Raw genomic sequence first — 12,595 nt, forward strand, 5'->3', positions numbered from 1 at the left:
AATAGCTTCTTAAACTTCTGTTACTCTAAACATTCCAGCACTTGGAGACCTTCAAATCTTCCCTGATTTATTCAGATCTTGTTAGAAAGAAGCCAAACAAAAAATGAACACCAGCAATTTGATCTGCACTGAACTATTTTGACTGAACTGCGAACGAGCACAACTTGATTATAAAACTCAATTTGCTCCCTAACACTTTCTCTCCACTGTCAGCAGCCTGGTTAAGTTATTGAAACACACTCACCAAAAGGTAATTCAAATCTCGTGTCCAGCAAAATTTTATGAGGAGTCGGGTTTTTGGTTCCACAGATTTCATCGTGTTTCATTACAACTTCTGCCTCCAGCGTAGACCACTCCCCAGGACCTTCCTGTGAATCACAACCCACAAGTGAAGTTTCAAGTCTGGCAGGTGCTTACACAGCGACTCTTACACATCTGCTAAGATGAAAGACTCCAGAAAGCACCTTGCAGTATTATCAGTATTTTAACATCAAATGACATCATTCAGGACATGCTTTTCTTACAAATCTCAAAGGCCTTTACCAAGAGAAGCAGCAAACACCTCCTAGCAGAACTGCCGCTTTCTCAGTGGAACTGCAAAGGTAAGTCCTCAAAGGCAGACACCAAGGAGTGACTGGGCAGCCAGAGGAACTGATCATTAGCTAGACCTTATGGACACACTGCTAGGTATTCCCACTCTTTTCCTTTTATGGAAAATATAATCTGTTTCTTCCTGATAAATTCAGTAATCTTTTAAATAAATGCCCTGAAATTTACAGTAGAAAAAACCAAACATGCCCTGCTTAGCTGCAAGAACTGTGAAATTCAGTAGTTAGGGCAGTTACAGACATTGGCACATCACATTTCCTACATTTTTCAATTCATATTAGCACCACTAGACACCCTCTAACACTGCACCCAGAAGCTTTAAGAAGATGATGTAGACATCCTCTGGGTCTACCTCAAAGGCTGGCTTGTCTATTAACAGGACATCCTCCATCATTAGCAAGAGCTCATAGAAATCTGAGCATCACACTAAGCAGTCAGTCCTTAAGACTTCAGACACTTGTCAATTATATGTGTTCCTTAACAGATTAAGCCCTGTTTTTTGTGTCCACATGAGTGAAATGAGACCAAAAATCCTTACTTAAGCTGAGTTTTGGTCTCAGGATTGGCAGCCTCCTTCAAAACCAAGAACAATAGTGTGATGCCAACAGCCCTCTCCCCTCATTCAGCCTTCCTGACTTTGCAAGTGGAAGTTTTGCTGAGAAGCACATTCCTGGGCTACACCAGGCCAGATTTTGTTAACTACCAACATTGGAGCTGTCAAAATAAAGCTCTGTGTCAGCTTAACCTCATCAGATTGGTGAATGGCCTTCAGAGCAATCCACACGGTCCCAACCAGGGTGTCCCAGATCAGTCCTTTGTTCCATACTTCAACAATTAGGCCCAGGTCCAGCCGACTGATCTCACTGCAAGAAAAGAAAAAGGAAGCACAGGTGAGAAAGAAGAATACAATCTAATTCTGCTTTAGGTTCTGCATCACCACCATGATTATACCAGTGAACTCTTTCCACACAGCTGTGTCAAGCTACAGAGTTTCTGTAAGCGTGTGGTTGAGGTGGCTCATACTCACAAGGAACGCTAGTTTCTAATGACCGATTTCTCACAATTTAATACTAATTACACAAAGATTGCAAACGAAAACCCTGAATTATGTCATGCATGGATTGCCAGTTGGGAACTTGTCTCTGCAGCTATGTACACAGGAGGAGGAAATATAACTGGGCCCAAAACCTAGAGGTGAGCTGTTCTTTGCCATCAGGCACCCCATTTCCAACACACCGGGTGTCTCCTTTCCCTTGGCAGCACAGCAACAGAAGTGTACTCCAGCAGGTCCAAACTTGACAATGCTCATCTGAGTGGAGCTGCCACATGCCACAAATAACAGTTCCAAGCCCAGCATAGCTGCATCAGCAGCACTACCTAATGCTCAGGGCTGCGCTGTACCACTTCTGCTCCAGCAGTAACTTCTTCCTCTACATGACGCTGCAAGGCTTTGAGCCATGCAAGTCTCTGGCAGCAAGCGGCAATAACAGCCATAGGACCACCGAGTGCTAAGTTCTTAGAAATACTTATTCGAAGGTTTTCATGAACATCTTCCCTCTTGGTAAGGAAAGAATGCATCTCAAATTTGCTTCTTCTCAATGCTTCATAGCATTTGTGCCTCTCTCTTCCATGCCGGTTTATAACATGCTTACTTAAGAAAAGCATAACACATGCACAGCCTGAATGCTGGCAAAAACAATGGAGTAGAGAAGAATCCTGAACCGTCTGTTGATACACAACTGTCTTACCATGAAGAAGGCCATTGCTCCTACTTCTTTGTGCTTGGGATTTTCTTTCAGTACAACCACTAATCCCTGAAAGTAGGTATCTTGGACACACACTGCTTCTGCCTCCTGTCCTTGTGTCCAAATGTATCCACATTACGTTTATCAAGGGAATTTAAAAGCATGTTAGTCTCCAATTTCTATATGGCCAAAAACAACAACAATGAAACAAACAAAAACAAACAAAGAAAAAAAAACCTGCTGCAAATCCCAGCATCTACTTGAGCCTTCTTACAACTTTAAAAGAGAATATTGTATCTACAAGGTTCAAGACAAACGCTACAGCTACAGCAAAGCACATTAATATCTATTTTAAACCAAGCGCTGCTGTTTAAAAGTCAGGAGTGTCCAGTACTTGGGTGATTCAGTCTACATAGTTCAAGATCAAGCTATTACACAGGTTTATTATGAGTTTATTGATAGCATCTTGAAATTGAGTCTCCAGCTCCCTCTGTTTGGGTATGGCTACTCAATATGGACAAATAACAACTAGCCACCTGCACTATCACTGCTCTGCCCTCCCACTGCTTGCCTCTTGAAAGATGATATTTGTCTGATTGCGCAGATTTGCAATAACAACAGAAACAACTGATTTTCTGCTGGCCACACTAGTGTGAGACCAGAAAGGGAAGGAAGAAATACTAGAATTCAGTCACACTGTAAAACCATGTTCTTCGCTTCAACATACACTGACAGAGGAAGACACTGATCATCATACACACAATGGGCTTCTGTACAGAACTCCACAGGACACATCATCAGATAAGAATAAAAAAAAAAATTTTCAGTACAGTGGCTTTGATTGGCTTTGTGTCTCCCCTTCTCCACCTTCTGGTTAGATGCAGAATAGCTTCAAAGAACAAAAGAGCTGAGATTGGAATTTGGCATCCCTCCCTTTCCACATGCACATAGAATTTAAATGAAAGACATTTCTAACAACTTCAACACCGATTTAATCATCATGTTCTAAACATCAGTTTGCACCTTCACTCAAGAGGTGCTTGCTGCAAATATGCAGTCCTTTTAAAGCTGCTTCAAAATTAGACAATGTCCCCAAAGAATACATTAAAGTGCTTTACTGGTCTGGTAAATAAGTAAATCTCAAACAACCCCAGAGCCCCAAATTCTGAAGTGTTATGTCTCACAAGGAGTTTGGAAGCAAAACCAACTAACACAGATGGAAAGGATTTTCTTGATTGGAGTCTATTCTTCTACTACGCCCCTTGAAAAACATAACACAAACACAGACAGTAAAAGCATCCTTCCTCAGGGAAAAACTACTGTGTTTAAAAGCCTTTTCCAACTCCAGAAAGAAAAAGAGCAAACCAATGAATAGTAGCATTGGAATATCAGTGTCATTTCTCCTGGGACAACTTAATGTACACAGGATCATGCAAAACACGTTCCCTGCCACATGTAATATTTTTGTTATAAAGAAACATCAGAACAACTGTGCTGTTGCCTGGCGAAAGCAGGGACGATAAGGGCTAGGTAGTTCAGCTAATATTCTGCTTTCATATCCCCTAGCAACTAATTACGGAGCGGCACAGTGACCTTACAGCATGCTAGCTAAGCTCCCAGCCGATATTGGTGAGCAGTTCCAGGAGCTGTTTGAGGGGAAGGAGGAGGAGCATCTTAAGTGCCATTCTTAAATCACTGGTGAGCAGCCTCCTCTGTGGCTGGCCATGTCTAAAGCTAGTTCCTGTCCACAGGACAAGCACAAATCACAGGAAGAATGAGTTAGTAGTTTGGGTGTGGGCATACAGGGACAATTCCCTGCCCCAACATTGTCCCAGTCCTGCATGATTTATGTCAGTGATAGCCACAGCCTCTGTCTGACCAGGAACTGCAGAGCTAAAAAGCTGGTGGTGTTCAGGAGCACACATGTTTCATCAGATGCCAAAGGATAGGCTCCAGACTCTCCGTGCAGAAGCGCACACCTCACGTGGTGCTCCAAAAGCAGAGTGACACCAAACAAGGAAGATGGGAGCACAGGTATGATGGCAACAGTGTACCAACCCAGGTGAACTGCTCAACCAGAGGCAGAAGCTTCCCACTTTTCATCAAAGGAGAACCAACTACTGCTGGATTGGGAGCCATACTCACAAAGTCCTATGCAGGTGGTTTCTTGCTTTGGATACTACATAAATACCACAGACTCATTCAAAACAGTAGCACTAGCTTTGACTCCACAAGATGAACACAACTTCATTCCCCCTGCAATAGCATCATCCATGACAAGTTCAGAGAAAAGGACCTGGGAGTCCAGGATTTAGTAAATTTAGTTCACTTTGTTTTACAAAGCTATAGAAACAGAAGCAAATGCAATACATCAATGAGTCATTCATCCACGAGCAAAAAAAGCACTATTCTAAAAGCTACTGGGAAATCCTCGGCTATATGTCAGGACTATGAGGACCAGAGCAAATCAGAAGTGCCAACTGTACCAGAAACCCTGGGAGAGCTGGAACGGGTTCTGCTGCTTGTGGCAGGGACTGGCAGCCCCTCAAGCTGCAGCAGGGGAGCTGGAAAACACATTCACAGGCACGAGGCCAATAGCAGAAAACATCAACACACAAGAGCAGCTCTCACACTGAGGTAACCAAGATACCCTGTCAAGGCCCTGAGTGCACTAACAACAATCCTTAATTGCCCTGACCAGCCCCTCCAGTGGCCTCCACCCACACCCTCTTCCTAAGGACCAGGAGCTCCATTTAAGCTCAGATATGGGCCTTCATTCCTTGCCTCAGCTATGCTGTAGGCGTGCTTGTCTCCAGCTTAGCCACAGCTGTGCCCGTGCCTGGCCATGGACCCCATCAATCCAGACCCACCCCAGAGACTGACTTCCCAGCTCACCCCCAGACTTGCCTCATCACTACAGACCTGACTGGCAATTGCTGGACTATATCTGGCCCTGGTTATTATTACCAGTTGCAGCCCTGAGCATGACTTGATAACTTGCCCTCCCAGCTTGACCTCAGACACGCATCATTACGGCGAACTTGTCTGATGACCTGTTACTTCAGCTTGCCTCACTTGCATCGTATCCCACTGCTCAGATACTGTGGGACTGGGCCCTGGCTGGCGAGTACCCTGCCCTACCAGCCATCCTACCACGCTCTGAGTCTGGCTCCCTGTCCCTGTGGGAGCAGCCATGTGCCCTGACGCACAGGTCTAAGAACAGGAATCCAGACAACCTGGTACTATCAAAGGACACAGACTACTCCAGCCAGTCTGTGGCACTGGCAAAGACAATCTTCCAACACACATCTTGTTCAGCACAGGTCAGTGCGTACAACAGAAAATCAAATTATTTAGGTTGTCATCAGGCTTGTGCATTTTACCTATTGAAATACTCCAATGTACACAACATAATCACAGCTCCATATAAACATCAGTGCTGTGGAAGGATTCATCCGCAAGCACCTTGTCACTGTGCAACGCCGTACTTACAACATGAAATCCTGTTCCCAGCAAGGTTGGTCACCACGCACAGCTACTGTCGTGCTCTTCACATTTTGCACTTTCAAGGTCACATATGTATTGAATTTATCTGGGGAATGAAAGGCAAAAAGTTGTCTCCTTCAGTATAACAGTTCATCACATAAACGCAAGATTTCAAGGTTTTCAGTCCATACATTGGATCCCAGAGGGATCCAAAACAAAAAGCCCATATGGGAAGACATCATCTCTTAAGGAGCCAAATGTTCAAGACATTTTTCACCTGCCACCAAATTTTCAATCACGGTTTTTTAGAAATTCATGCACAAACAAAACAAAAAAGAACAACAGGCAACTAAGCACTTGCAGTAAGTCAGGGAAAAGAAAGTGTGTAAAATCCTGAAGAATACAAACAATTTTTGTGTAGGACACTGTCACTGAAATGCAGACAAGAGGAGTAATACACAGTCTGAAGGGCCTATCATGCAGAGCAAAAAACAAACTTGCAAAACATACAAGCGAGGGGCAGCTGGGCAGATCATATCACCTCTTTTTTTCTGACCCAGCTGCTCTCCTAGTTCCAACCTGGTTTTCCCACCCATGAATCCACAATGAACTTTACAGATCCAACAAGGGCAGAAGAAAAATACAGTGATTTATGCTAAATGTGCTAAAACTGATCTGTACTGCTTAAACCAGCTGACCTACAAGAACCACATTACACTCACATTTTAACAAAACAGGCTTTGTTTAGATGTTTTGCTTTTTATTTTAAATTTGAAGAAGAGGCCTGAAACAACATTGTTCCTAGTTGCTGCTGTCTCTTTGCCAACAAAATCAAAAGCAGCCAAGCACAGAAACATATAAAGTTTGAATATCAGCATCTAAGAATGAACACACTCGCTTTTAAGGGGAGTTACCACCTCAGACCAATCTATTCAGTTTCATCAAGGCTGGAACAAGACATATGCTAGGTAGCTATAAAGAAGCATACACATTTTAATACTTCAGTGTTCTGCTGCATCTATTTGCAGCATAAGCTAGATCACAGTCCATTTTAATACTGCCAAAATTTGTATGCATGATTGCTGTGGGCTATTATAGCATGTCCCAGCATGTAGCTTCAGATATCCTAGCAGAAAGGGAAACTAAGTGATCCAGAAGCTGAGGAAGAAATTGGAGTCACTGAAAGTCAGACTCCCTTATATCTAGATACATTACTTGCATCCTCCTGGGACACCAGGCCTGTCAGCAGAACCATACGCTTCAGTTGAGCTAAACATAGACTACAGGACAAATATTTTGCAGCCATGAGCAGGCTTCTTAACTAGAGAAAGGATAAAGTACACACTATCTCCCTTCCAGCCTGGACACACAGCTCTCCTTTTCTGGAAATTCAAGGCTGGTGCACACACATATCTTGACCTGACATGGAGCACGGAAAAGGAGACCTCGGAAGCTTTCTGCTATAACCTGAGGATGGCTATATCAAGAGAATAAAGCTGAACAAATAAGTCATGAATACAGCTATGCAATTGCTTCAGATCTAAACACCTGAATAGATGTTATTTCAGAAGAAAACTGCGTATTCTTTTGTAAATGGCACACCAAATTTCATTTAATAAATATATTTGCCTGCTAGGGGATTCCTTGCTAGCTACTGAACCACAATTAAATACTTCCCTAGACTATAAATTCTGGGTGTCACCAGCTGTTTGTTTTTATTTTATCATGCAGACACAAAATCTGGTGGATGGGATTGCAATCCCAAGCACAGCCATTATGGACTGCCACATAAGAGAATGAATCACTTCTGTGGTACCATCCAGCAACTCTGATCAGGATCAAGGCGGCACTGAATCCACACAGGCATGTGCTAGTTCTGCTTAGTGAACATTTTCAGATCCTGTTTTCATCAGGGACAGAGGAAGGATGAGAGGAAAAGGCAGAGTGAGGTGGGAATTGGCAATAGTAAAAGAGTATCTTTCCTCACCCGTTACCTGTTCAGGTCAGGTGAGCAGGTAGAGGATTCTTAGCATTGTGACACCAGGTCAGAGCCTCAAGCTTTCTACTAACTCAGGCTGCCTGGATTCTCAGAGTAGCCTTTGTCACTCCTAAGGAAAAGATGGGAGGAGCAGAGAGGAGGCAGATGAAAACGGGAAGGAGCAGCATGAGCAGGAGTGAGAGAGCAGGTGTCACCATTACTGTGAACAAGCAGCAGAGCATGGCTTACCTGGTGGTCCTTGGAGTTTAGCTTTTTTTACTGTAAAGAGAAAAAAGGAAAAGAAAAAAAAAGCTGTTAGTAATTTTGTCCTGCTACAGCTTCATTTGAATCAGAGCATCACAGGGCATCACATTAATTGTACAGCATCCCCAGTAGAGGACTGGTAGCTGGAAATTCACACTCATTTTAACAGGTTAACAAATCTGGAGGCAAAACCTCTCATGCACCCCATCTCACCTCTCTAAATAGATGCATTTAAAAAATTATCATAGGATTCATGTTTAGAAAAAAATGTGATATGGCTAATGCAAAGCCATTTCAAAACCAGTCCTTTGCAAGCAGATGTTAACTGCTGCTTGGCAAGATGTCATTTCATACTACCTCATTTACAAAGTTAGACACTTGGACGTGGAAGAAATAAACATTTCTTCAAAAACAAAGAATCTCTCCTCAGCAGTGAAAAAGAGACTTTCAGCCACAACTTGAAAATAATCAAGCCTGAATAGCAGCTCTATAGTATGACATCTGTAAATCAAATTAACCTGCTACGCCAAACAACCAGCAGTCTAAACACAGATGTCATTTTTTTGAGGTCTCACCTGTTAATTTAATTCCAGGACAGTATTTATCAAGAAAAATGGTTAAAATATAAAACAGCACTGGCTCTTATCTCACTGGATGGAGAAGGTCCATGCCTACCTAGGGGAGATTTTGTTTACATTTCTCTTTTGCAAGCTCATATCCTCACTGGTATTGCTAAGTATAAGCACTAAGAGAAGACATCTCTAGGCTCCAGCTAGTTTTCCCACTGGAAAACTAACACTAAGATGAAAATACATTTAACAAGCGAAGAAGCAATATATACCAGAGAGCAAAAAGATATAAGAACAGGTGTAGTGAAGTTTCCCCCAGAAAACTGAGCATCCAACGGTTATTAAAGACTCACAGAGTCTTACTTCCAAGATAAATATTCTAGAAAGGAACATTAGAGAATAAAAATAAAATAAAACAATGGCCCTTACACAGTTACATACACACAGCTGCAACGGTGTGTGATGCTGGAGAACACCCTTGCTATTTGAGAAATTCTCCTTTGCAAGTATTTACAGTCTAGGTAGGTGTTTGCATGAAGGAAATGCTGCACTGGGTATGGTATGAGCCAGAGGCATCTCAAACAGAAGTTAGAAGACCTGTAGCTTTTACCAAGACTGCTAAGCCCCACGAGCCTTTGTGTCCAAAATAAACAGGTTCATCTTCTCCCAGGCTCAGGGCCTGAAGCATTCCCGATGCTAAACCTAACGGTGCAAGCAAAACATACAATGGTGGGGGCCACTGTTCCTGCTGACTGAAGACGCAGATTCTTTTTTAATCTCCAAACCAATTAGTCTGTTTAACCACTTGAGAAATGGGCAGGGCAGTCTACCCACTTTCTAGGTGCTTTTGGACACCACACAAAAGCAGGCATTTAATGAAATACTGCCCTGGAGTGGGCAGCTACCAGCTTGTCTCTGATCCTCCCCTCTCCCCTCCTTTGCAAGAAGCAGGAGACAAAGAAACAAGTGCACGTGCTCAAGGGAAGGAAAAAAGGAGAAAGAGGGCAGGGGAGGCACAGTAAGCTTCAGCTGGTCTCTCTCCCTGTTTGTAACAAGCTCCACTGCTGTTGGCAGGGAAGCATAGACAATCCCAGTGAGGAAATTTGGTATTATTTGTCAAAATGCAGCCAGAGTGGGCTCCTAGACACGGAGACGAGACACTGCCTCTGCAGCAAGTGATATGCAAACTAAGAGACAGATGCTGTCTGTACACAGTGGCCTCAAACTATAAATATTAAGAGGTTCATTTGATGAAAGGCAGCAAACCCTGCACTGCCCTTGCCCACCGAAGAGTGTCCATGTCGGGCTTCAGCAAGAGCTGTCCCAGGGCTCGCAACAACAGCGATATTCTGGGGCAGCAGCGAGACTAAGTGAAGATCCCAAGCCTGCTACGGACCCACATAACAAAAATGGAGTCTTGTATCTTTAGTATCTACCAGGAATGAACACCATGTCCCCAGACAACCCACATGTAATGTTTACACAGCATGTCCAAAAAGTTCCCACGACAAGTGACTTGGACACAGCTTTATTTTTTTAGCTCACTGGAAAGCACTTCCTAGGGGGTATGTAAAAATCATTGCAAAGGTACAGCTCCCACAACATCTCAGGATCAGGACTGGCTGTGAGACCACAGGGTTCCGCATACAACTGGGTGAGCGTTGCTGAGTTCAGAGCTGGAAAGACCTGTTAGACATTGCCAAGACCCAGCCAGTTCATCAGCTCAAAGAATTCATAGGTTGGCTGCAAGGCACAGAACAGCACACACCATGTCACTTCTGAAGGACCACAGCTTTGGAAAGGCACAATTAGGCTAGCTTTCCTGGGGAAACTTTTGTACCCACGCCTGCTATTTCTGTCTGGTTAGAGTTCCTATATACCAAGTGCTCAAGAAAAGACACAAAAGAGTAACCAAGTCTTGAAGAAGCCTGATGCATTAACAGTTAATTACTCACACTGTTGCAACGAAGGCTGAAAACTCATTGCTATTCCAGGGACAGGAGGACAGCAGACTGAAATCAAGCCGTATGAAACAGTACATTTTATAAAATAAAGTCTGAACCACAAAATGAAAGTACAAAATAAAAGTCTGTATCACAAAGCCCTCAGCAACACCAAGTTTTGCAGATACAGTTGCTTCTGCATTGACACAAAGTAAAAACATGAGAACAAAGCAAGTCAAAGGTCCAGAACAGGGATTTCCTGACTCACTTCCATTTATCCCACAGGCTCTTCGGGGCTCTAGGAAAGCCGCATTTTTAAGCTATCTAGAAATCTTAACTTCTATTCAGTTTCAAATGGCTTCTCTCAGCAAAGTGGGCAGCACAGAAAGTCCAGCCATTCAGAGGCAAACATTGGAGTATGCTGAACTGTAATCCTGCTGCAACACTGTACGGAAAGGACAGCAGGGAGGAATTAAAATGACAGAAAACTACAAAGGGAAGCAGGATCTAGAGCTTTGCATGGCCATGTGCGAGCACTGCATGATACAGATGCAGAGAGATGTACCTGCTCTCACTGTGCACACAAAGATTCATTAAATCTAAAGATTCATTAAATCTAAAAGAGACTTGGGCATAACAGAGACACAGCTATTGCACCTTAGTTTCAGGAGCTATTAGAAAGCAAACAGGCTGCACTGAAATAAACGGGTGCAAATTAGACAGACAGATAGAAAAGCAGTGAAAATTGGTGTAAACATTCAATACATCCAGAGATTTTTCTCTGGGAATCTCTCACCTTTTGGTGTTACTCTAAATAAAGAGAAAAGAAAAAAAAAAAGCTAGGTTGATGTCTTGCCTGCAACTTAAAAAAAAAAAGCCACAACAGGATTCCAGATGTTCTACAGCTGTCAGTTACCAAAGGCTGGAGAGTCAGACAGAATCCTAAAGACTAGGAACAGAAAATACAAGTCAGAGATTGCAAAAAAGGTCCAGAATCATTCTGGGAAGCTGGAAAAACAACCATAGAATTTATATCAGAGTATTCTTAAACTCAGTTCTACAGAGAAATTCTTCCTATCCACTTATTTTTCAATCAGTCTGAAGGAGTTGGTTTTTTTCCTGACTAGGTGCCCCATACACCAGCCAGAGAATTGAAGTCGAGCATGCCTAATTACTGCAAGGTTCAGATGACACATTGCTCAAACCTAAGCAGGAATGTGCGTGCACTCAGTCAAAGGGAACCTGTGCGTTCTAAGCATCTGTAGATTCGAGCACAACTTTAATATTTGCTTGCAAATCAGAGGGATGCAGACACAGGGAGTGCCTGAGCAGATGGCCAAAAGATTACATCCTAACTAAATCCAGCACATGGCTGACGAGCTGGTCACTCGCCACAATACAACAAAATTTACATCCTTACACAGAGGCCAATAAAGTGGCATGGAAGGGCCGTGGGAGAAATTAGAACAAAAGGATGCAGTTTAATTAGTGCTCTTAAAAAGAAATGCAACACTGAAAGCAGAACATTCAAAATGCATTTTCATGATCAGCAATTTGACAAATAGCTTCCTCTTCCCTGTGAAACATGAACGCAATGTTAATGTGTTTTCAAGAGTGCTCTAACTTCTACAGTAACTACCCCCAGATGAACAGCAGAATCAATACATATTTCCATTTCACTCTGTGCTTTTCTCACCTCTGCCAGGTGCTCAGTCTTCATTGCACAGTGATACACAGCACTAGGTGCAAAGGTTGCTTAAGCAACAGAAATAAGAGACCACAGCAAAATGCTCATACTACCCAAGACTAAGTCAACACACCAAATTCACAGCCTATGCACCCTGAAGCACGTACACAGAAGAGAGGGAATCCCTTCTGGGAGTGAAGCACTGGCTAGGCAGTGCTCTAGACCTTAAGGTCTGTTATATTTTCTGTAACTGAGGCTTTGGTAACAATTTTAATGTCTGAACCCTGCACCAACAGTTATAGTACAGGCCCTCA

General features: G+C 43.0%; 1 protein-coding gene across 1 annotated transcript in view; it reads right to left on the bottom strand.

Annotated features, from left to right (window-relative positions):
- UNC13B (unc-13 homolog B) overlaps nt 1-12,595 on the bottom strand; it is a 216,744-nt gene that overhangs the window by 180,225 nt on the left and 23,924 nt on the right. The window contains exons 2-5 of the mRNA XM_063319831.1: nt 8,068-8,097; nt 5,847-5,946; nt 1,355-1,472; nt 245-368 (exon numbers count right to left, since the gene is read on the bottom strand). Coding sequence (XP_063175901.1) covers nt 245-368; nt 1,355-1,472; nt 5,847-5,946; nt 8,068-8,097 — 372 coding nt within the window. The remainder of the gene's footprint in view (nt 1-244; nt 369-1,354; nt 1,473-5,846; nt 5,947-8,067; nt 8,098-12,595) is intronic.

The sequence above is a fragment of the Chroicocephalus ridibundus genome, chromosome Z, assembly GCF_963924245.1.
Source record: "Chroicocephalus ridibundus chromosome Z, bChrRid1.1, whole genome shotgun sequence".
In the NCBI taxonomy this organism is placed as follows: Eukaryota; Metazoa; Chordata; class Aves; order Charadriiformes; family Laridae; genus Chroicocephalus; species Chroicocephalus ridibundus.